At 43.8% G+C, this 23,787-nt stretch overlaps 1 protein-coding gene across 13 annotated transcripts in view; it reads right to left on the bottom strand.

The window, feature by feature from the left end:
- Positions 1–23,787, bottom strand: part of NCOR2 (nuclear receptor corepressor 2) — an 844,184-nt gene that overhangs the window by 503,717 nt on the left and 316,680 nt on the right. For all 13 annotated transcript variants that reach the window (XM_033955736.1, XM_033955745.1, XM_033955746.1 and 10 more), the window contains exon 5: positions 19,711–19,890. In XM_033955736.1, coding sequence (XP_033811627.1) covers positions 19,711–19,890 — 180 coding nt within the window. The remainder of the gene's footprint in view (positions 1–19,710; positions 19,891–23,787) is intronic.

Below are 23,787 nucleotides of genomic sequence, written 5' to 3'. Positions count from 1 at the left end.
CTACCCAGTGTAAACATCAATATATTGCCCCCGACCCCCCCCCCCCCACCAACAGCAAGAGCCTGAGGGGTGGCATGACTTCATTCCCCTTTAACCCGGGTCACCTGACCCCAAGGCACGGCTCCCAGCCAACCCACCGCTCATCACGGATGAGCCCCAGCACTCAGTAGCTCGGGAGACCCGCCCTCCCGAGCTACCATATCCACCCACACAAGGGCGGGCGGGTGGGCGGAAAAAACTGCCCTGGAGGACCCTAGAAAAAAACGGAGTTCTCCAAGGTCCCAGTTTTATTAACTCCCCCGCGCTGTCAATCATCCTGCTGGCCCCAATCCTTTACACGCCTTTTGGCACGAACCACTCCCTCCCTATTACCGCCCTCTCTCTCCCCTACAACTGTCCCTCCCCCCCAACTTCCCTCACGGGCGACACAGGGGCCTCCCAGCCCCGTGTTACAATACGCCCGTCGAGACAAGTTCTCAGGCTACTCTTTCAACTCAAATATAAAACATTGTTCCTCTTGAAACAATTTTCAAATGAATGCACATGCCAACTTCCTTTCATTTTAGCCAGCAACTCTATGAACGTTACAACTTGGATCACCTACTGGCAAGGATGATGAGTGACAGGAATCTGGGCACCTCTTCTGAGAAGAAAACTAAATAAAGGGAGGCTTGTAGAGTCAGTCCACAGGCATTCGTTCATTCATTATTCATATATTTATTTCAAATTCTTATTCACCTTTCCTAACATTCACAATAAACATCCAACAGTAATAATTAGGGCTGCAGATTTAACCCTCCCCCCCTTTAATGAAGCTGTGTTAGCGTCTTTTATCGCCAGCCGTGACAGTAGAAGCTCCAACGCTCATAGAATACCTATGAGCATCAGAACTTTACCGCAGCGGTTGGCGATAAAAAAACACTAACTGGGGGGTTAGTGCGTTAATAACGTGATTAACGTGCTAAATCTTTAACATCAATTAATACAGTGAATCATGATTAACACGATTTCCTTGGCTGTGGGGATGCTCCGGTCTCTTTCCCATGCTTCTACCTGCAATCTCTTTGGGCCGCCAGCAGCGTTACTCAGCTGAACACGCTGCTGCCCTTGACAGCCCCAGAAGCTTTTCCTCTGCAGGACAGGAAGTTGAAGCTGAGGGAAAGCTTCCGGTGCCACCGAAGGCAGCATGTTCAGCTGACTGATGCTGCCGGCAGCCCAAAGGAGAAAAGACAGAGAGGTACCCATTCCACGGGGGAGGGAGGAGAAATGTTGTACCCAATTGGGGGGAGGGAGTAAAAGGAAAACCACCAAATAGGGAGGGATGGAGGAAGGAATAAGAAAGACCAAGAAAGGGAAAAAAAGGAAGGGAGAAGAGAGGACAGAGAGATGCCAGACCATGGGGAAGAAGGGAAGCAGAGGAGAGGAGATGCCAAACCACAAGGGGAGGGGAAGAGAGATGGAAGGGAGGGAAACAGAGATGCCAGACCATGGTGTGGGGTTAAGGGGGTGGGGTTGGGATAGAAAGAAGGAAGGAAGGAAGGCAGAGGAGAGAGATGCTGGAGCATAGGAATGGGAAGGAAGAAGGGAGGGAGAGATGGAAGGAAAGGAGACATGCTAGACCATGGCGTGGGACAGTGGCATACCAAGGGCAGATACTGGATGGAAGGAATAGGGAGAGAAAGGGCAGATGCTTGATGGAAGGGAAGGGCAGAGAAGGAAGGCAGATGCTGGATGGAGGGAGAGAGTTGTTACATTGAGGGGGCAAGAAGAGAGAAAAATGCTGGACTCGGGGCAAGAAGGGAGAGAGTTACTACCTTGAGGGGGGAAAGGAGAGAGAGAGATGATGCATGGGGTGGCAAGGAGAGGGAAAGAAGTGCTGGACTCAGGGCAAAGAGGGAGTGAGGCGCTGCATCAAGGGGAGTGTGGGCAAGGAGGGAAAGAGACTTTGCATGGGGGGGGGAGGAAAGAAGTAATGGACTTGAACAGGCATGGAGGGCAAGAAGTGCCGCATCAGGGAAGAAGGGATAAAGGTACTGCACTGGGGCTAAGGAGGGAAAAAGATGAACTCAGAGAGGAGGTGAGGAGGGGTGACAGAGATCCATTGAGGGGATTGGGGGAAACTGGATGCACAGAGGTTGGGAGAGAGATACTGGATATGAGGAAAAAGTGGGAAAAAGAAAAGAGGAGATACACTGGCCTAGAGGCAAGAGAAAGGAGAGACCAAGATAGAGTGGAGAGGGTGAGTACAGAGAAAGGAAATGGGGAACTAGATAGTAGATGAAAGATAGAGAGGAAACTACAGATAAACAAGTAGTTTATGCTTGATTTCAGGAATATTCTGTGGTTTTGTCTGTTGTACTTTCTTTAAAAATATCTACATATTAATCACGATTAATCGCAGTTAATTGCTATCATACAACATGATTAATTGCAATTCAATTTTTAAATCTTCCTGCAGCCCTAGTAATAATGTATAACCTGGATGTGAGATATCCAAACAAGTGACTATGCAAACCACCACTGCAACAAAGCATGTCCAATGGTGCTATGGAAAATGAAAAATAACCTATTCTTGACAGAGTCATGCCGTGAGTTTGTGCTGCCGTAGGTGTAACAACAGATGGACATTAGACACTGCGAGTTTGAGTCCTGGGAACATCCTTTCTTCCAGCTGTCAGTCTGTTGGTGATCTTGCATCACCTACCATTGCTATAAGCAGGAATGGACGAGACCACCTCCCCCTCCAGCCCTCCAAGGAGGATAAATTGGCTCAGTGAACTAAGGTTTCTCCCTGTGTGTTTATGGGAAAGCTGCTTAGCAAACCAGGCCTAAAAACGTAGCCATGAACTTGGCATCTACTGGAAAGAAAGCGGCACTTGAATGAAGCTGGAAGGCTTTGGAACAAAGCAGTCCAAGGCCTCTGAAGCATAGGAAAGAAAGCTTCAGCCTGCCAAGTAACTTCCTTTGTCAAACACCTCCTGCCAGCCAAGCCCATGGAGAGGCTTTATTGCCATTTTTGGAGTTGTGAATGATACACTGCACTCTGTGTACATGCTTGGAGTACGACTGTATTTAATTATCTCTAGGAGGCCTCCCAAGGACTGGGCAGGGAGGGGCGGGAAGTGGAAAAGCATCAGGACTGCTGAATGGGACACAATGACCTCTCTGTTTTACAGTTCTCTTAAAGAGAAATGTCTTTAATGTATTTTTTTTTTTTTAATGTTTCCCTCTGCAATAGGGGAAGGGAGGGAGACGTTTGAGGAAGAGCATAGAAGATGATGTTACTGATGCACAGCTGGACAAAAAAGTTCCCATGAAACGTTTTTCACAGCAATTTTTTTTTTCTCACTTATCCAGATGTGTAAAGCTTCCCCCCCCCCCCCTTTCTTGTGTTCTTACGGATCCCAAGAACTGGGTTGAAAATCTTAGTTTAAGAAATAAATGAATGTTCGTTCTTTCTCGGAAACAAGTTTTGCGCTCATTGGGCAACCACCATCATTTAATCCCGCTATGTCTCCCATTCTGCCTCTCCTATATCTAGCTGTTCCTCCCAAAACATCCTTTCCTCCACAACAAACGCTGTAACCGTGCAAGATATCCTGGCGGCAGGGCTGGCACAGTCACACCATGTTTTCCTATATTGGAGGCATTCCCTACTCTCCAATGCCCCTCTGATGAATGTGGCCGAGAACAGGTATCCTGGAATAATGAAATCGCCCAATCAAAACTGCCAAGCGTTCACATATTTCAGGGGAGGCTGGGAGGGAGGAATGAGTGATGCGTCTTAGCTGTAGCAGTATCTCATCCATCACTAACAAAGTTGCTTTGGAATACTATTGCATAAAACATGGATTTGTTTCAGGGTAAAGTAAGGGGGGAGACAGCACTGGTGCACTGGCATCATTTTTCTTCCCCCCCCTACTCAGCTGAAGCTGAATTATTTTGTGAGGGATGCCGGTAAACTGGGAATGGCATTGTATATTTTCCCTGCAGAAAAGATATCGGTTGCGATTTTTCACCCGGACGACAGCTCCAGCTTTTACAGTGCCTTAATTCATAAATTACAGAGATGCTGCTGTTGAATAAAGAGTGTTTGCTACTTTCTGTTGGGTATGTCTGGGACTTGTGATTGTCTCAACATATTAAGGAGGCCCTGTGTCCTCCCAGCCCCCATTCCGGGCACAGTATTCCACACTGTGCTCAAGAAGATGGTCTGACAAGTGCTGCACACACGAGGCATGACATTCTCTGTACAGAACACCACAAACCCACACAGCACAAAAAGCTTACAGTGAAAGTATATAAAGGATTTTACACTGCATTTAACTAAGGAGCTCACTAGGTGTCACTGTTCCTTAACTCTGCACAATGCATGCACTTAAGTACAGGACACATGCCAGCCAGTACTCAGAGCATGGCGATCACGTGCGGTCAGCAGCGATACCGGAAATTCAATGCTGGTGTTGTATTCGGTAACCAGCAGGTCTATTTTTTGGCCAGCTGAGACATAGACGGCTAGGCCAATATTCAGCGGCTAGCCAACTAAGTCTCAACGGCCAAAAATGCATCACCTGTTGAAGTGGCTCTATCTAGTCACCAAACTCAGCCACTGAGCGACTGAAAACTGGCGGTGACCAGCTGTGTCACACAACTTAGCCAGCGGTCACTGGCCAATCCATTAAGCCAGATATTCAGTGGAAAATAGTCACCTACCTCCTGTTGTATATCGCTGGATAGCCGTACCCAGCTGGTTAAATAGCACTGAATATTGGGTCCATGGTAAAGAAAGAAGGTTTTAAGTCAGTGTTTTTCAACCTTTTTACACCTATGGACCAGCAGAAATAAAAGAATTATTTTGTGGACCGGCATCGGTCCGTGGACTGGCGGTTGAAGAACACTGGGCTAAGACCCTGCCCATCTCTACCCAATTTCCACCCCAGACCCCGCCCCCATAATAGTACTAATTGCACCTTGCACGTCCCGTGCCTCATCTGGAAGCCTTCCCTCTGACGTTGCAACGTCAGAGAGAAGGCTTCCGGTCCAGGCGCAGGATGCCCAGAGGAGCCGCTGCCCGTGGCTTTGTGCACTGAATCAGTTAGGAAGAGGGAGCTGGCTCGAAGATAACGCCGCATCGATTGCACCATGAACCGGCGGTTGAAGAACACTATTTTGGGCCTGATGCCATGCTGGCCCTGTGGACTGGCAGGAAATTTCTGTGGACCGGCACTGGTCCATGGACCGGTGGTTGAAGAACACTGTTTTAAGTATATGCCGACAAAACAAGGCACTGCTACAATAATGAGTACAGTGGTGCCTCGCATAAAGAACGCCTCGCACAGCGAACGCTGCACACAACGAACTTCATGTCATGATTCATACAACGAACTTCGTTTCACACAACGAAGTCGCCCGAGCTTCCACGATCGCTGCCGATGTATTGCATCCTTCCGCGCAGGCACTGCAGGCAGTCGTTAGTCACTGCGCTTAACTTAAGCACGTATCGCGGCAATCGTTCTTCATTATGAATTAAATCACGCACGCACGCACGTATCACGGCAGTCGTCCTTTTAAGATAAACTCAATATTTTTTATATATCATGGCTTCTAAAAAAAGCAGGAAGGTGATTTCTGTTGAAATGAAACGGGAAATAATTAGAAGGAGTGAATGTGGGGTAAAACAGTGTGACCTCGTCAAAGAGTTTGGCCTCAGCAAGACCACCATTTTCACCATTTTGACAAATTTATCTTTTTTTATGTCATCTTAGCATATTTTATGCTGCAGAACGAATAATTTTTTTTAACATGTATTGTTATGGGAAAACGCGTTTCACATAACGAACTTTTCGCATAACAAACTTGCTCCTGGAACGAATTAAGTTCGTTGTGTGAGGCACCACTGTATATAGTATTCTTTGTAGCTACTTTGGCCTAGATGCACTGAAATGTAAGCACAAGAATCAAGTCAACATAGAGCCTTGTTCAGCAACCTCTCTGTCTACTGACACAGAGGGAAGGGAGGGCAGAAACCCACAATCTATCAATTTCATTCATGTCTCCTGATGGGAAAACTGCTTTCATAAACCTCAAACACAGCATCTGCCTCAAATTCTCAGTAAATTATGAAAGCCGACAACTGTTTTTGTCATCCAGGAGCCCATCTAATGCTTCTTAAAACAAAGAAATCCTTAGATCTGACCAAGACACCGTCCTCTGGAAGGCAGTCTTTCTAGTCTGTCTCTCTAGGAGATTGCTCAGGCTGTCATTTATTTTTCATGGTGCTGAGCTTTTCCGACAGGGCCTCACTATTAGAGAAGATGTACATTTCTTCCCCAACCACAAAACTCCCATAATTTAACGCAAAGCCGCGTACTTGAGCAGCATGACAATGATTAAAAGCTTCCAAGGTCCTTTCACATTGGCATTCATTCAGATCCACAACTTGGTGCAATGAATTCTGGCTAAAACGAAAACCCAGATCTCTCGAGAAAGAGGAACAGGGGTTCAGTCGGTACAACCTATCTCCATTCTGGATTTGGGACAAAATACATGCCAGCACCATGCAGGAAAGCATTTTCAAATAAAAGTAATTCTTCTCTTCCTGACAATCAGAAACCTAAGGCTTATATTCAGCACTTCATTTCTCTTTTAAGAAATTCACCCAAGACAGTATAGTAAATGGGAATTGACTTAGGAGTCTCGACACAGCCAGAATGAAACAGGTTATAATGCGGTATTATTACTGCTCTATTTCTTTTTTTTCCTTTTGTACATGAATTTCCCCTTTTCCCGAGGAGTTTACTCATTTTGCCTCTTACCCTCAGATTGTGGACTGTGGTAGATAAATATTGCATTGTTTAATTTCTGGTGCTTAGTTTGAATAACTAAGTAAGTTTATAGTTTTAGGCTCAAACAATTTTTATTGATGCAAACAGCAGGGAATACAATGCCAGGGCACCCTACAGGTGCACAGTAGAAACAATAATGCATCATATACAATAAGATAAGCACGTACAGAATAAAACTACCAACAACCACCCTCCTCCCCTTCCCACTCTACATAGGGCAAGCGAGACTAAGGGGGCGGAATGGCACTCAGAGGCCCTGGATTCTTATGAACCCCGAAGATGCCACACCACCCTTTCCCCACCTAACCCCACTTATCATATCCGGGACTAAATGTAAGTTTATACTTTTGTATTTCTTTTATCATCTATGTATATTGGATGTATTGAAATGATAAATAATAAAATTTTAAAAAATAAATAAATGGGAATTCACAATTTACAATTAAGGAGACAGTAACTGGTTCTACAGGTGTGCTTCCAAGTCACCATGACTGAATGTTTAAAATCATTAATAAATAATAATAACTTTATTCTTTTATAATTTTTTTTTTATTTTTTTATTCTTATATACCGCCATACCCAACGAGTTCTAGGCGGTTTACATCAATTAGGTTAGGATCCGCATTGACATACAGATTTACAATAATATATCAGGTTTAAAACATAATTAGCCGAGTTTGGCAGATGAAGAAGGAGGAGGGTAGAAGAGAGGGGGGAAAGAAGTGATCAAGAAAGAGGAGCTGAGCCGGGCAAAGGTCCGGCGATTACCGGAAGGGGGCGGTTAGGGGTCTTATTTGCTGAATAGGTGGGTTTTGAGTAGTTTTCTAAAGCCGAGGTAGGTGGGGGCCTCCAGTATCATTTGGGCTAGCCATGGGTTCAGCTTGGCTGCTTGGAAGGCGAAAGTTTTGTCTAGGAATCTTTTGAGGTGACACAGCTTTAGCGAAGGGAAGGCGAACAGCTGAATTCTGCGGGATTTCTTGTAGGAGCAGTAGAGGTTAAAGTGGGGATTGATGTATCTTGGTGAATAGCCATTTACCGATTTGTAACAGAAGCATGCGAACTTGAAGAGCACTCTGGATTCGAAAGGCAGCCAGTGGAGTTGGTGGTAGAACGGGGTGATATGTTCCCATTTCTTTAGGCCATAGATGAGGCGAACGGCGGTGTTCTGGATCATTTTTAGTCTCCTGGTAATTTTCTTCGTGGAGTTCAGGTAGATAATATTGCAGTAGTCTAGGATGCTTAGAATGGAGGCTTGCACTAGAAGGCGGAACGAGGTGTCATCGAAGTATTTTTTTATAGTGCGGAGTTTCCAGAGTGCCGAGAAGCATTTCTTGACTATGAGGTCGGTGTGATATTCTAGGGATAAATTTTTGTCAAACGTGACTCCCAAGATTTTTAAGGTATGTTCGAGGGGGAAAGTCATTCCTTTCAGTTGAATTGTAGTGTCCCTGATTTTATCTTTGGGGGTGGCTAGAAAAAATTTTGTTTTATCAGGGTTTAGTTTCAGTCTGAATGATAGCATCCAGAGTTCAATCTGGTTGAAGATGTTTGTGATGTATTCGAGTAATTCTGGTGAAAAACTGGTTAGAGGGATGGCTATTGTGATGTCATCTGCGTAGATGAAAAATTTCAGCTTGAGGGTATGTAGGAGGTTACCTAGGGAGGCCAGGTAGATATTGAACAGAGTGGGGGATAGGGGGGAGCCCTGCGGGACACCGCAGATGTTGTCCCAGCTATATGAGAAAGAGTTATTCTTGAGTACCTTGTAGGATCTATTTTTTAGGAACCCCTGAAACCAGTTGAGGACCTGATCGGAGATGCCAATGTGTGCCAGGCATTCCAGGAGAATGGTGTGGTCGACCAAGTCAAAGGCACTGCTCATATCTAGTTGTATGATTAAGGCACTAGAGCCTTGACTAAAGAGCGTGTGGAGATGGTCAAGAAGGGCGGCTATGATGGTTTCAGTGCTGTGATCCGCGCGGAAGCCAGATTGGTTGTCGCTTAGGATGTTGAATTTCTCTAGGTATGCGGAGAGCTCAGCTTGTACCATCCCTTCTGCTATTTTGGTGAATAAGGGGATGCTTGCAATCGGTCTGTAGTTTGATGGGGAATTTGGTGATTCTTTTGTGTTTTTTATGATAGGGGTAATCATAATGTGGCCTTGCTCTGGCGGGAAGTTTCCTGTGGACAATAGGGAGTTAACCCATCTCATCATGTTTGCTTTGAAGAGGCTCGGGGCGGTTTTCATGATGTTTGGTGGGCATGTGTCCAATTTGCAGGAGTGGGTGTATTTGTTGTAGTAAGTATTAAAGGTTTGCCAGTCTATTGTTGAGAATTGTTTCCAGCTAAGGTCGGTTTTGGATCCTGGGTCTGGGTTAGGTAAACCAGGGTCTGGGAGAATGGGGAACAGTTCGAGGGGATTGGTCCTGGTAGGTAAAGTTGATCTTAATTTTTTAATCTTGGTGTTAAAGAAGTTTGCAAGGGAATTGGCAGTTAGAGTGGATTCTTCATGGATGTTTGTGATGGTTTCGATATTGTATAGGTCATTGACCAATTTAAAGAGGTTACTACTGTTGTTTTTAATGTTACCGATTTTGTGAGAGTAAAAATTTTTTCTTTTTTCATTGGTGAAGTTTTTGTAGTTTTTTAGTTTTATTCTCCAGGCCAGTCTGTGTTCTTGGGTTCCTGATTTATGCCATAGTCTTTCTGCTTTTCTGAGTTCCTTCTTTAGTAGTAGCAGTTCTGAATCGAACCAGCCTTCTTGGTTTGAAGTTCTTATTCTGCGGGTCTTAATGGGGGTGATCTCATTTAGTATGTTGGTACTATCCTTGATCCAGGAGGTCATGAGTTGCTCCGTTTCTTCGGATTGATTGGTGGTTAGTTCGAACCGAGACCAAAAATCCACTGGGTCAATCTTTCCTCTGGTAGTATGGGTTTGGATGATTCTAGTTTTGCTGTTTTTGGGGGGATTATGTTGGCATCCTATTGAGAAGGTGCATAGACAGTGATCCGACCAGAGAGAGTCTGACCAGCTGCCTTGTTTCCAATAGAATATGGGATTGGCTTGTTCCTTGGAGGAGAAAGTTACCAGGTCTAGCTGGTGACCCCTTTGGTGGGTTTTGATAGGGGGTTGTTTGGCATAGCCTAGTTGGATGAGAAGTGACCAAAAGTTCGAGATTTCTGGTTGGTCAGTTTGCTCCAGATGGATGTTAATATCCCCGCATAGTAGGTTATAAGGGCTTGTTAAAGAGTTGGTTAGTAGGGATTATACCGCCATAACCAAAAGTTCTAGGCGGTTTACACTAAAAAGAGCTGGACAATCAGCGAAATACAATAATACAGTAAAAAATACAAATATTTGTAAAATAGAATTTCAATAATAAAACTCACCAAGTAATAAACTTATCGAACAAAGTGGTCTTAATTAATTTCAGAAAACTGCAATAGGATAACATAGCTTGCTGAATACATTTACCTAACCAAGATTGTTGCCTACCAGCTTAAAATGCTAGGGTCCTATCTAAGAAGGTCTTATATCTACACCCATTAATTTTTGGATAAGCAAATAAGTAGAAGTTTCTAGTTTCTCTTGATGGTCTATGCAACACAATATGAGGGAAAAGGTAAGCTGGATAGAGGGAGAAAAAGAATAGTTACTCATCAGGTTCGTTAGCTCTCTTAGCATGGCATCTCAAGTTTAAGAAGCTAGCATTGGGTGCCAGCCATTTGAGTTTGTATAGTGACCAGAGAAACATTATAAACACAAATGTAAGATTATATAGATGCTTTATAAGAATACAAACAAAATACTGATGGTATCTCACATTTCACCGCACACATACTTGACTTGCTAGAACTTGCTCAGTAACGCTTAGAAGAGGAAACACAACGGTTCATATTTAACAACCGCAGTCAGTGGCGTGCTGTCAGGGCCTTGAGGGGATTCACCGAATCCCAAGCCTAAGAACATGCTCTTTTTTTAATTGGCCCCTTCCCTTGTCAGCAACTGAGCAGACAACATGATTGGTACGCAAGATTAATCCCACCTCGGTGGAGTACAGCCAGGGCTTTCAGGGGATACACTGAATCCAAAAATTTTAAGGGGGGGGGGGGGCCTGTCACATGGGCTCAGGATTCAGTAGGCTAGGATTGCCAATTGTCTGGATATTTTCAGGATTCTAAAACATTGGCTCAAAGCCAGAAGGATGGCCAAGTATGTGGATATTTTTCAGAGTTTAGCCCACTACAGCTCTCCATGTATCCCACCTTCCCCACCTTCCACTGTGCTTGCATATTCCCCATGCTCACTCACAAACTATTGCTACTATTATACACACAGCTAGGATCTGCACTTTTCCTTGCTACTCCTGGAACATAAGAACATAAGAATTGCTGCTGCTGGGTCAAACCAGTGGTCCATCGTGCCCAGCAGTCCCGCTCATGCACCAGCCCCCAGGTCAAAGACCAGTGCTCTAAATGAGCCCAGCCTCACCTGTGTACGTTCCAGTTTAGCAGGAACTTGTCCAACTTTGTCTTGAATCCCTGGAGGGTGTTTTCCCCTATAACAGACTCCAGAAGAGCGTTCCAGTTTTCTACCTCTCTCTGGGTGAAGAACTTCCTTACGTTTGTACTGAATCTATCCCTTTTCAACTTTAGAGAGTACCTTCTCATTCTCCCTATCTTGGAGAGGGTGAACAACCTGTCTTTATCTACCAAGTCTATTCCCTTCAGTATTTTGAATGTTTCGATCATGTCCCCTCTCAGTCTCCTCTTTTCAAGGGAGAAGAGGCCCAGTTTCTCCAAACTTTCACTATACGGCAACTCCTCCAGACCCTTAACCATTTTAGTCGCTCTTCTCTGGACCCTTTCGAGTAGTACCGTGTCCTTCTTCATGTATGGTGACCAGTGCTGGACACAGTACTCCAGGTGAGGGCGCACCATGGCCCGGTACAGCGGCATGATAACCTTCTCCGATCTGTTTGTGATCCCCTTCTTAATCATTTCTAGCATTCTATTTGCCCTTTTCGCCGCCGCCACACCAAGTGACTAAGCGGAGCGCAAAAAAGCCTCCCACCCAGCTACCAGCCCCTGCCCTACGTGACTCATCAGCAGGCGTGGGAGCCTGTTGCCGATGACCAACTCCGAACGCCCTACCTCCTGCTATGGAAGATCCCACCCATAGCTCTGACTGGCCAAGCAGTTAAGTATTTGCATGCCCAGCTAACTCAAGTACCGGCATCTCTCGATAATCTAATAACTTGCATGATTCCAGATAATCAGTTTGCATGTCTCTAGTTAGTCTGGACAACTTAAATACTGACATGTCTAGATAACATTATGTACTTGCATGACACCAGCTATCTCTAAGCTATACTAAGTTTTTGAACTAGTGAATTCCAATAATTATTTGTCAATTCCAACCAGTACTTGCAGGGTCAGTCAACTACCAGCTCCACCAATTTTCTTCTAGCCCTGACCCAACGCGTGGCCATCTTTCTCGCCAGCCCAGTGAGGGGTAGGGCAGCAAATCTGTCCCCCCTATCCTCACAGAATACAGCCTGCTCCACTTCCCTTCGATCGGCAGACTACCTAGCTCCATTCTCTTTAATTCTTCCTTTTAATCACAGGGTCAACATGACCGACTTCACAGGAAAGCCTATAGCCCTCCTCCTTCTCTACCTACTTGGCACGAGAAATTGGATCTCAACAGCCTTAGCATTTGAACCTATCCCAACCTACTTCACATGGGACAGAATCACTGGACCTAAAAAAAATCACATCGCCCCCCTCGTATCTTTCATGACTGCATGGAATCAGGTCCCTTCCCAACCTCCGTGGTTAATACCACCCGACACTCCTCTAGACCATCGCACAAAAGAAAACGACTCCTAAAACACTTACAACGTACTGAGCCCTCAACACCTTCAGAACATCACACTATTTCTGGTGCATATCTGAACATTCGCTTGGTTAGGAACAAAGCTCAATTAGTCAAAGACTGGCTAGAAGAAACCCACCTAGACATCCTACTTTCAACCGAAACATGGCTAATTTCCGATCAGGACACTATCATAGGTGATTTACTACCTTTAAACTACAAAATTATTCCTCTATCAAGAAACTCAAAGAGAGGAGGTGGTTTAGCAATAATCCTCCGAGATCATTTTCAGTTTCAAACTCTTGACTCTAAACTAACCAATGACCTGGAAATTCTCACTTGCAAACTATCCAAAGAGGACTGTAAAGATAATTTGATCATTACAGTATTCTACACACCCCCAACAAATGGAACCTAGCAAAAGATCTCTACAAATTCCTCCTTACAAACTCGGTAGCCGGCGCCTACAATCTTCTTGCTGGCGATGTCAATCTACACCTCGAGCAGGAAGAGAATTCCAACGTTGCTGATCTACTTTCCTTCCTCACATCTCTAGGCTTTTCCAAACCACCTCTGCCAAAAATCCACAGGAAAGGTCATCACTTAGATTTGATCACATTTCTTTCCAATGCCCCAACTACCCCCAGTGTAAGTTTTAAAGGTGAAACCTGGGCTAACACCCCCTGGTCAGACCATCTTCTATGTAATTTTAAATTACACTGGCTCCTAAAACAAACCAAAAGGAAACCAAGGATCAGTCACAAAGAGAAAATGATATGGACAAGAGGACAACTAAATCCAGTAGAATTTTGGTCACACTATAGCTTAATATCCATCCCTGACTTAGACCCAAATTTCATCCTAGGATGGAAAAATTTCAGCAATCAGGTTCTAAACGACATTGCACCATTGAAAGTACGTAAGAAAAGACACCATTTATCAGCCAGCTGGTATGATGCCAACCTATCAGCATTAAAATGAGAAGTATGTAAATTAGAAAGAATATGGTGCAAATCAGGAAAAGATAATGACAGATACACTTGGCGACTAAAAGTTAAAGAGTACAAAAAAATGATTAAAGATAAGCGTTAAACATTACTCCCAATCAATTCTCCTTCGCTGAATAGCAAAGAACTCTTCAGAATAGTCAATTCCTTATTTGATATCGATCTACATAAACGTTCCCACACAGATCTCAAACCCTCTGCTGCAAACCTAGCCGACTACTTCGCCACAAAAATTCATAATTTGAAAACGTCTCTTGTAGCTACAAGCACAGACCTATCAATCAATCTATCTGCTCTAGAAAACGAAAGCTTAACTGCTGACATGATCTGGAATAATTTCAAAAACCCAGATTGAAACCAATTCCTCAAGCTCTACTCTAAATATGCAAAATCCAACTGCCTACTAGATAACTGTCCACCGATTATCCCATTCAAAGCTGAACTTTTCAACTGGGTCTCTCTTTGCTTGTCCACTGGCTACTTCCCACTGGAACTCGGCCACATTCTTGTGACTCCTATTATCAAAAACCCCAAAGAACCAGTCTCTTCGGCCGCCAACTACAGACCCATTGTCAACATACCTCTCTTCCTCAAATAATGGAAGGTTTAGTTAATCTTGACCTCATGAAATACCTAGAGAAGTTTAACATTCTATACGACTCCCAGTCAGGATTTCGCACAAACTACAGTATGGCAACTGTCTTAGCATTGTTAACTGATCACCTTTTCCATCTGTTTTCTCTGGGAAAAAGCGCACTGGTACTTCAGTTTGACTTAAGCAGTGCCTTTGACCTTGTCGACCATGACATTCTGATTCTATTGGCATTTCGGGACAGGTACTAACCTGGTTCACAGGCTTCTTAAAAAACCACACCTACCAGGTCCACAGCGATGGAACCTTTTCCCAATCTTGGTTTAACCCCTGCGGAGTTTTACAGGGCTCCCCTCTCTGTCCTTCTCTGTTCAACGTCTACATGGCATCACTGGGACATATGTTGTTCAACTTAAAATTGAAATCATATATATATGCAGATGACATTACAATTATGATCCCCATAACCTCACTGACACAAGAGACTGAACAACTCACCTCATCTGTTCTAAACTAAACTAAACTAAACTAAGCCTTAAGTTTATATACCGCGTCATCTCCACGGAAGTGGAGCTCGACACGGTTTACAAAGCTTAAAAATATAAGAAGAGAGGGGAGAAAGGGTTTACAAAAGCATATAAAAAGAGGTGATGTAGACAGGAGGAGAGATGTTATATGCTAGAGAAAAGCCAGGTTTTCGGTTGTTTTCGGAATAGTTGGAGGGAGCCCAGGTTCCGCAGCGGGACAGTGAGATCGTTCCAAAGGCCCGTGATTTTGGAGAGGAGGGATTTTCCCAGTTTACCTGCGTGGAGGATGCCATGTAGAGAGGGGAAGGATAGTTTATGTCTGTGGGCTGATCTGGTGGTAGCAGGCGTCTGGGCGAGGAAGGATAGAGGGATTAGGTAGAACAATGGACTACACAATTCAAACTAAAATTAAACCTAGAAAAAAACTAAGCTCTTCCTGGCAAATCCCAACCACAAAATAACGAATACCTTTCTGAAATTAAATGGGCTAACTTACCCAATCAATTCCACCATTAAAATCCTTGGAGTCATCCTGTACTGATGCCTGACTTTCGAAGACCATACCAATGCTCAGGTTAAAAAATGCTTTTGCACCTTCTGGAAACTCCGTACCATCAAACACTATATTGACTTCCTCTCCTTTTGATTGCTAGTTCAGTCTCTAATCTTAAGCACATTAGATTATTGGAATATCATATACTTGGGATCCTTCAAGAAAACCATCAAACGTTTGAGAATCATTCAGAATATTGCCGTCCATCTCATTTATGGTCTCAAAAAGTCGGATCACGTAAGCCCGTTCTACAGATAATTTCACTGGTTGCCAATGGAGGCAAGGGTCATCTTCAAGTTTGCCTGCCTTTGATTCAAAACCTTAACAGGTTCATCCCTGATCTACTTGTCGTACCATTTTGTATTTCCAGGCACCACTTGCACACGTAATGCCTATCTGTTTGCCTTCCTCTCCCTGAAGGGCTGTATCTACAAGAGATTCCTTGATAGAACACTGTCATTCCAAGCTGGCAAATGGAATAAATGTCTAACCACCCTCATTTCAAATACACCCTCCTACCAATCCTTCAGGAAATCAATTAAAACCTATCTCTTTGATAAATTTCTCTGACTCCTTCCTACCTTGTTGTATGACTGAAATACTTGTATCTCTGACATATTTCCAGGTATACCTAACCACTCTCGGCTTACTAATGTAATTGAAATATTTTACTAATGTACTTGACAATATTTTCTGTAACATCGCTGTATATGTACAGTCTCTTCCTCTGTAAACCGCTCTGAACTGCTTGTGGTATTGCGGTATACAAAAATTAAGTTATTATTATTATTATTGTACGGACAGCTTCATCGACTTGTCGATCAGAACTCCCAAGTCCCTTTCCTGGGAGGTCTCTCCAAGTACCGCCCCAGACATCCTGTATTCATGCATGAGATTTTTGTTACCTACATGCATCACTTTACACTTATCCACATTGAACTTCATTTGCCATGTGGATGCCCATTTCTTGAGCTTGATTATGTCATGTTGCAGATCTTCGCAATCCATCTGTTTCTTCACTACTCTGAATAACTTTGTAACATCTGCAAATTTAATCACCTCACTCGTTGTACCAATGTCCAGATTGTTTATAAAGATGTTGAAGAACATGGGTCCAAGCACCGAGCCCTGCATCACCTCACTGTCGAGTATTGTCCATTTACCCACCACTCTCTGTTTCCTATGCTCCAGCCAGTTTTTAATCCACGTAAGTATTTCACCCTCAATTCCATGGCTTGTAATATAGTGTTAATTTGACCCTGGTAATCCTACCCTCTTAGCTCCTGGTGCTGATCTGCTGTAGATGTAGTCAGTTCATGTACATTCCACCAGGAGTACTGCTGAATATTTTGGCGGCTGTATCATTCCCTGCACAGGAGCTAGAGAATGACGTAGTGACCCATTACCGCAGCTAACCACGGGTAACCACAAAAAAACCCGCAAGAACAGGTAAAATCTATATCTGCTCACCATCAGTGTGGGAACAAAACTTTTTGCCACTCCGCGGAGTGGTAAACAGTTTTGTTCTGGCGGGGATTCCCACCCACCCACCACAGCTCCCCGATATCCAACCATCCCTCCCATCATGGGTCTGGCGGCTCCAGCCAACCTCCTCTCACTCGTGAGGCTGGCGACTCCAGCCCACCCCCACCTCGCTCGCAGGCTCCAGCCACTGGCACACATCTTGCAGTGTGATCTGATCTCTATACAAGCTTGCTCGCCAGTGCTCGCAGCCTTCCCTCTGCCAGGCTCCTCCTTATGATCCATCTTCCTTTTTTATGCAAAGACAGGAAAATGCGTCATAACGAGGAACCCGGCAGAGGGAAGGCCGCAATCACCGGCATCGAGCAAGCCTGTGTAGAGATCGTCTCACTCTGCAAGGTGTATGCCAGCGGCAGGGAAGGAGGGAAGCCGATTGGAGCCACTGGACCCGAGTGTGAGTGGTGGAGCTGGAGCTGTTAGCCCCAATAAAGCGAGGGAGCAATGTAAGCAGGACCGGCATTAGGGGAGGGTAAACAGGGCAGTTTTGTAATACTTGCTGAATTTACATGTAATTTCTTGGGGTTCCCAGTTTAATTTCAATTTCTATTTGTTCTGTATGTATAAAAGTCTGTCTGTGTTTTGTGTGTAAAGAAGACATTTAAAGTTGTTTTATATGTGGTAGTAATGGGAGGTGGGGATATCAGTGGGAGGGTGCAAAGAGGAGAGGGGATCAGGGGTCGCCTCCTTAATTTCTACCTTGGACCCCAGCATGTCTAAAACCGGTCCTGAATGTAAGGCAAGTAGATGGAGGAATTGGCCCAGGAGGGGGGTTGGTTCTAGATGATAGGGCATAGGGCACCGGAGGGGGGGCTGGATCTGAAGGGAAGGGAGAGAGCTACAGGACCTGTAGGAGGGGGAGCTGGAGGGAAGAGGGAGAGGTGCTGCACCTATGGAAGGGGGGCTGTTGGAGGAAAGAGAAGGGAAAAAGAGATGCCATACTAAGCGAATGAAGGAATAGGAAATGAAATACTGAACAGAGGGGAAATAATAGGCATGGAGAGCAGAATAGGGACAGGAACACAAAGGAAGATGCTACATGGAAATGGTACATGGAGAGAGAAGGACAATGTCAGATATGGGAAGGGGTATACAGACAAAAAGGGAAAGTGCTAGATATGCGAGAGAATAGGAACACAGAAGGGAGATGAGTAATGCAGGGCATAGAGTAGTGATTGTAAATAGAGGGAGATGGACACAGGAGAGATGCTGGACAGGGAAGTATAGGGGACACAGAGAAGAGAAAGATAGGTACACAAAGATGGAAGATGGATGGTGAGCATAGAGAAGAAGAAATATCAAATGAGCAGGAGATCCTAGCGAGTGAATTAAGAGATGACAGAAGGAAACAGAAACCAGAGCATGGGATCACCATGACTTGAAAAATAAAATGACCAGAGGCACGTCCTGTAGACAGTCAGCCAGCGCTGGCACCTCTCCTCTTCCCTAGTGTTCCGCGGCACACCTGAAGTCTCAGGAGGCACACTGGTGTGCCGCGGCACACAGTTTGCGATACACTGCTCTAAAGGATACATTTTGGAAAGATGGTGGCAATACAGAACTTCCATTTCTTCACGTCAACAAAGAAGTCAAAAGAAGAAGTGGCAAATGTTATAGGTGATTCTCAGAAAGAGACCAAGACATGACATCATTTAGCATAAGCAGTGAGCATATTAACCTTGATTTAGGGTACATGTTGAACTAATGTTTAGCACAGCTAATGAATCCCTTGCTATAAATGTCACTGCACACTACTGACCGAAGTCAATGTCTTTTTTTTAAATGCTGGCTGTGGAAGTGAGAAATTTGAGCAATATTAAATATACGTATAAAGTTGTCAATACCATAACTATACTCAAAGCAGCAATATTCATTCTGCTATCAGGATACCTATCCAGATAGATTTAAAACAATCTTTCACCTCATCTAAATTTACCTGGATAGTAGCTTAGATAGCGCACTAAGGGCTCCTTTTACAAAGGTGCGCTAGTGTTTTTAGCGCGCGCACCAGATTAGTGTGCGCTAAAACATTTGCTAGCCAAAAAACTACCGCCTGCTCAAGAGGAAGCGGTAGCGGTTAGCATGCGCGGCATTTTAGCGTTCGCTATTCCACGCGTTAAGGCCCTAACGCACCTTTGTAAAAGGAGCCCTAAATATCACGTCCCAAACTCCACCCCCCACCCAACCCTAGCACTTAGCTGGCTGGCAGTGGTTCTTCATGATGAAAATGATCAAGACCCATGATGGCCATTTTCCATATAGATTGGGATATCCCTTCATGCTCAACAGCTAAGCACATTTAAATGAACAAATATCACAAAACAGGAAGTGTGGACCTGGAGAGAACTCATGTAGGCAAGGGAAGAATTAAGCAAGCCCAGTCTCTTTCCCAAATTTTAAAATAAAGGGAGAGAGAGGTGATAGACATGCACAGGGTTATCAGACGCCTGGATTTCCCCGGATATGTCCAGGGGTCTGGATGACCTTTAAAACCCAGCACTTCGTCCGAGTTTTGAAAAGCTTCCTCCACATCGCATTGGGCAGGAGGGCATCTATGCCCGCGCAGATGCCCTCCTGCCCAATAAGAGCAGGGGGTGGGGCTATGGCATAACAGGGCAGGGATGGGTGGAATTCGGTGGGCCAGGGGGCAGATCTAGGGGGTCTGGATTTTACTAATATAAAATCTGGCAACCCTAGATATTTCATAACGGATGTGTTCCCTTTATGTTCAAAGTGCAGAAGGGAGAAGTGGACCGTCTGAACACGTACCTGCTTCTTTTTCAGTTTTGAGATCTGCTGCTCTACCATGGTAATCTCTCGATCTACTCGGTCCATGTTCTGTATCAGTTCTTCTTTTGAGAATCTGGAAGGCAGCAGATCCGTCACACCATCGGGATGGTTGGGGCTAACAGGGGACACCGGCTCCAGCTTGCCAGTTGGGCCACGCTCCTATTGAAGGGAAAAGGAAACACGTTCATTCAACTCGCATTAATTTCACCTTTCACAAAACACATCTTAATGTCTTCTCATATTTCTGAATTTGGCTCCCTATCTGCTCCATCCGTTCCCACAACATCTTCTCTTTCCGTTTGTTTTTATCTTGCACCTGATTGGTTTAAAACCTTGCTAAAGACAATGAAAGACAGCATGGGCTTTATTTCCAAAACAGCTTCTCCCCATCTGTGTATTAGGAAGCTCTTGTATGTAATTTCCTATCTGTTTTTGATTGGTCCACACTTTGGAACCTCACACCCAGCCCAGTTTCCCATTTGACTTGGTTTGGAAAAATCATGCTAAGAGCTTCTTCTTATTTATATTTTAGAAAATGATTAAAGACACAACTATTTGATAAGTTTGTATCCTAATGCTCTTTTTGACTTTTAAAAAATTATGTATTTCTTATATTTTACAATTTGATGTTTTTGTATTTTGAATTGTATTTTTCGCTGCATGTTCAGCTTTATTTGTTGTGAACCACCTAGAACCATTTCTGGTCTGGCGGTATATAAGAATAAATTATTATTATTATTAAATTTTGGCCACTGCTCCTGATTTGGAAGATAAGTGCTTTCAAACTATCCCAACTATCCTCTATACCTCAACCCTATCTGTAAGGGTATAAGCCCTTGCCACAACATAACTAGTGTATTACAGAGCTTGATTATACCAGACCTCTGGTATAGCTTGTGCAGATCACAGAACATACAGCGCCCTATGTTCTAATAAAGGATCTGATGGCATGATCTCTACTTCAAAGGGTGCCAGGGATCAGGATCAACTCTGTGGAGGTAAAGGATTGTGCATGAAAACCTTTTATAATGAGATGGGAAGTGGGGAAACTGATACTATATCTGTTCCTCATTCCCTCTGTAGCCCCTGCCGTCTCTACCTCTTCATCCCTTTGTATTTCCCTTCCTAAGCAGCACATATTGATTCACCCTTTGTCCTGTGTGTCTGTAATAATTAGATTGTAAGCTCTTTCGATCAGGGACTGTCTCTTGCGTGTTCAATGTACAGTGCTGCATGTATCTCGTAGCACTATAGAAATAATAAATAGTAGACGTACAGCAGTAATATTTCAAAAATGAAATACAGTAAAAGTCTCATTTTACATAAGGGCTCTGTGTGAAAATTGGACCATCCAGGTCAGGACAATCACATTTCCCAAGCACTTTACAAAAGGCTCTGCTGAACATGGAGCCTTTTATAAAATATAATAGGTGTCAGGATGTACAGCAGTTCACATGTATTAACTAGCAGCCATTTTATAAATCTATATATTCATATAATGATTCAAAATGTTGTGTGATCATGGCACCGAGGTACCCCACCCTTCAAACCCAGCATGCACCCAAAAAGAGGGAGAAAAAGCCTCAGACTAATGTAGCAGTATAGAACCAAAAGGTGCAAATCAAAACTGCTTTAAATACTTTCACTGGCAAAAAACTCCCTCACAGAACAGCTCAGGTTTAGAAAAGGGCAAAGTCACTCGGAGGCACGTTCAAGGACTTAGCTGACAAAAGACAACTTGAGCTCCAACGCTGTCACGTCTTCTCCAATCTTCCCAACAAGCGACCTTGTTTCACCAATGTTTGGCTCATCAGCGGAACAAACAATTCAGCCTTGAAAAGTGCAACCACGCTGAGACCAGCACCTCTGGTGAAACAAGGTCGCTTGTTGGGAAGATTGGAGAAGACGTGACAGCGTTGGAGCTCAAGTCGTCTTTTGTCAGCTAAGTCCTTGAACGTGCCTCCGAGTGACTTTGCCCTTTTCTAATCCTGAGCTGTTCTGTGAGGGAGTTCTTTGCCAGTGAAAGTATTTAAAGCAGTTTTGATTTGTACCTTTTGGTTCTATACTGCTACAGCAGTCTGAGGCTTTTTCTCCCTCTTTTTGGGTGCATGCTGGGTTTGAAGAGGGGGGTACCTCAGTGCCACGATCACACAACATTTTGACTCATTATATGAACATATTATATGTTGTGCGTCCTTGTATAATTTGATAAATCTATATATGCAAAATAACAGAAATATTACTCAGGGCTTTGTACGCATAAGTGCTGGTATCTACAAAGGCAGCTGCAGATTTTACAATGTGCGTATGTATTTGTCAATGCTTATATGTGCATCTGCCATATTTTTTAAAAAGCTGCATGTATACAATAAGCCAGTTAAGGAACCAAGTGAAGTAACTATTTTTTTCTGAATTTTGAAGGAGGTGTTAGATACCACAGGATTTAGCACAATTGCCCTCTGTATATCTTAGAGCAGCTGCAACAGTTGGCTTGGAAATACGTTAATGTATACAGGTTTCCCAATTACTCAAGCATCTCCAACTGATTCGGTCCACAGCTATCAATTTTGATGATGTTTCACCTTCCTTGATCTCTGAGCACTAACTTCCAATATCTGCAAGAATTAAATTTGAAATTCTGAACACAGCGGAGGATCAGAAACAGGTCGAGCAGGAACCTCAATTAGTTTTAACAGCAATTTTGGAAGTATCTGATAAAGATTTGGCTAAACCAGCAACTCTTCTATTATCTGTGGCATTATTGCCAGATAAAGAATGGATATTAAAAGTGTTTTTTAAAAATAAATACAAGGAGTTCCTAGGTTTGAAAATTCAAGTTTTCCCGGATGTTAGCAAAGAAACTCAAAATCGTAGACGACAATTTCTTTTATTGAAACCAGGTGTTGCTCAGTTGGGTGGTATTTTCTTCTTGCGTTTTCCATGTAAATTTATGGTAAGGTATCGTGATAATAAATATGTTTTTTTGAACCGGCTCAACTTACAACTTTCTTGACGCTGAAATGCCTGGAAAAGGAAGGAACAGCGGACTAGTTTAATAGAATATAATCTCCTTGTCCAGTCACTAGATACCTTTTTCTTGCATAGAATTTATCTTTTGAATTTCCTTAATATTTCACTCATGAACTCTTGGATCAAAATGAGGACTTGAGATTGTCTTAATAGAGAAGTTGTTGGAAAAAAAATTTCTTTCTTTTTAAATCTTCTATAATCATACAATCTTTCTGTACAAAATGTTTAATTTTGTTAAACTGTAAAATTGACAAATAAAGAAAAAAAAAAAAAAGAAATTCTGAACACAGTATATAAAGGCCTCTCCTCACAGCCCCAGATTATCTTTCCCACTTCCTCATCCACTATGGTCCATCTCATAGTCTTCGTTCTTCCTAACAAACTCTTTAACCTCTTCCACCACCATCTCATCTCCGCCTTAATGTGTCATATGGCTGTGCCCCAACTAGGGAACTCCATTCCATCTGAACTTAGACTTGAACTCTCATTTTCTAAATTTAAGAAGCAATGGTTATTCCGCTGTGTCTATGCCCTTCCCATGATCTGTGGCAATATGCCAGCTTAGGGTTACCAGATTTTTACTAAAAAAAACCCAAAAAAACAAAAGAGAGAGAGAGGATGAATGGCTCCGCCCAGTTCCGACCCCAGTCCCGCCCCATTCTGCTCACAGCCTTGCCCTATTCTACCCCCCCAATCACGACCCCACACAAACCTTGTCTCTTCGGGGCCATGTCTGGAGGGCATCTGCATACGCAAGGATGCAATACGACATCACACACAAGCGTGCATGCATGTGATGTCATCACGTCGCATCCACATATGGCACAGATGCCCTCCAGATGCGGCCCCGAGCTGAATGGTTTTCAAAACTCAGACAAACTGCCAGGTTTTGAAAACCCGTCCGGATGCCTGAATAGTCCTCTAGAAAGTGAACATGGTAACCCTATGCCAGCTCCCTATACAGCTCTTTGTGCCACTCTTACTCACCCCCCCCCCACCCCACACACTCTATCTTCTTTCCTCCTT

Source organism: Geotrypetes seraphini, chromosome 8, assembly GCF_902459505.1.
Source record: "Geotrypetes seraphini chromosome 8, aGeoSer1.1, whole genome shotgun sequence".
NCBI classification, from domain to species: domain Eukaryota; kingdom Metazoa; phylum Chordata; class Amphibia; order Gymnophiona; family Dermophiidae; genus Geotrypetes; species Geotrypetes seraphini.
This window is presented reverse-complemented; position numbering and strand designations above follow the sequence as displayed.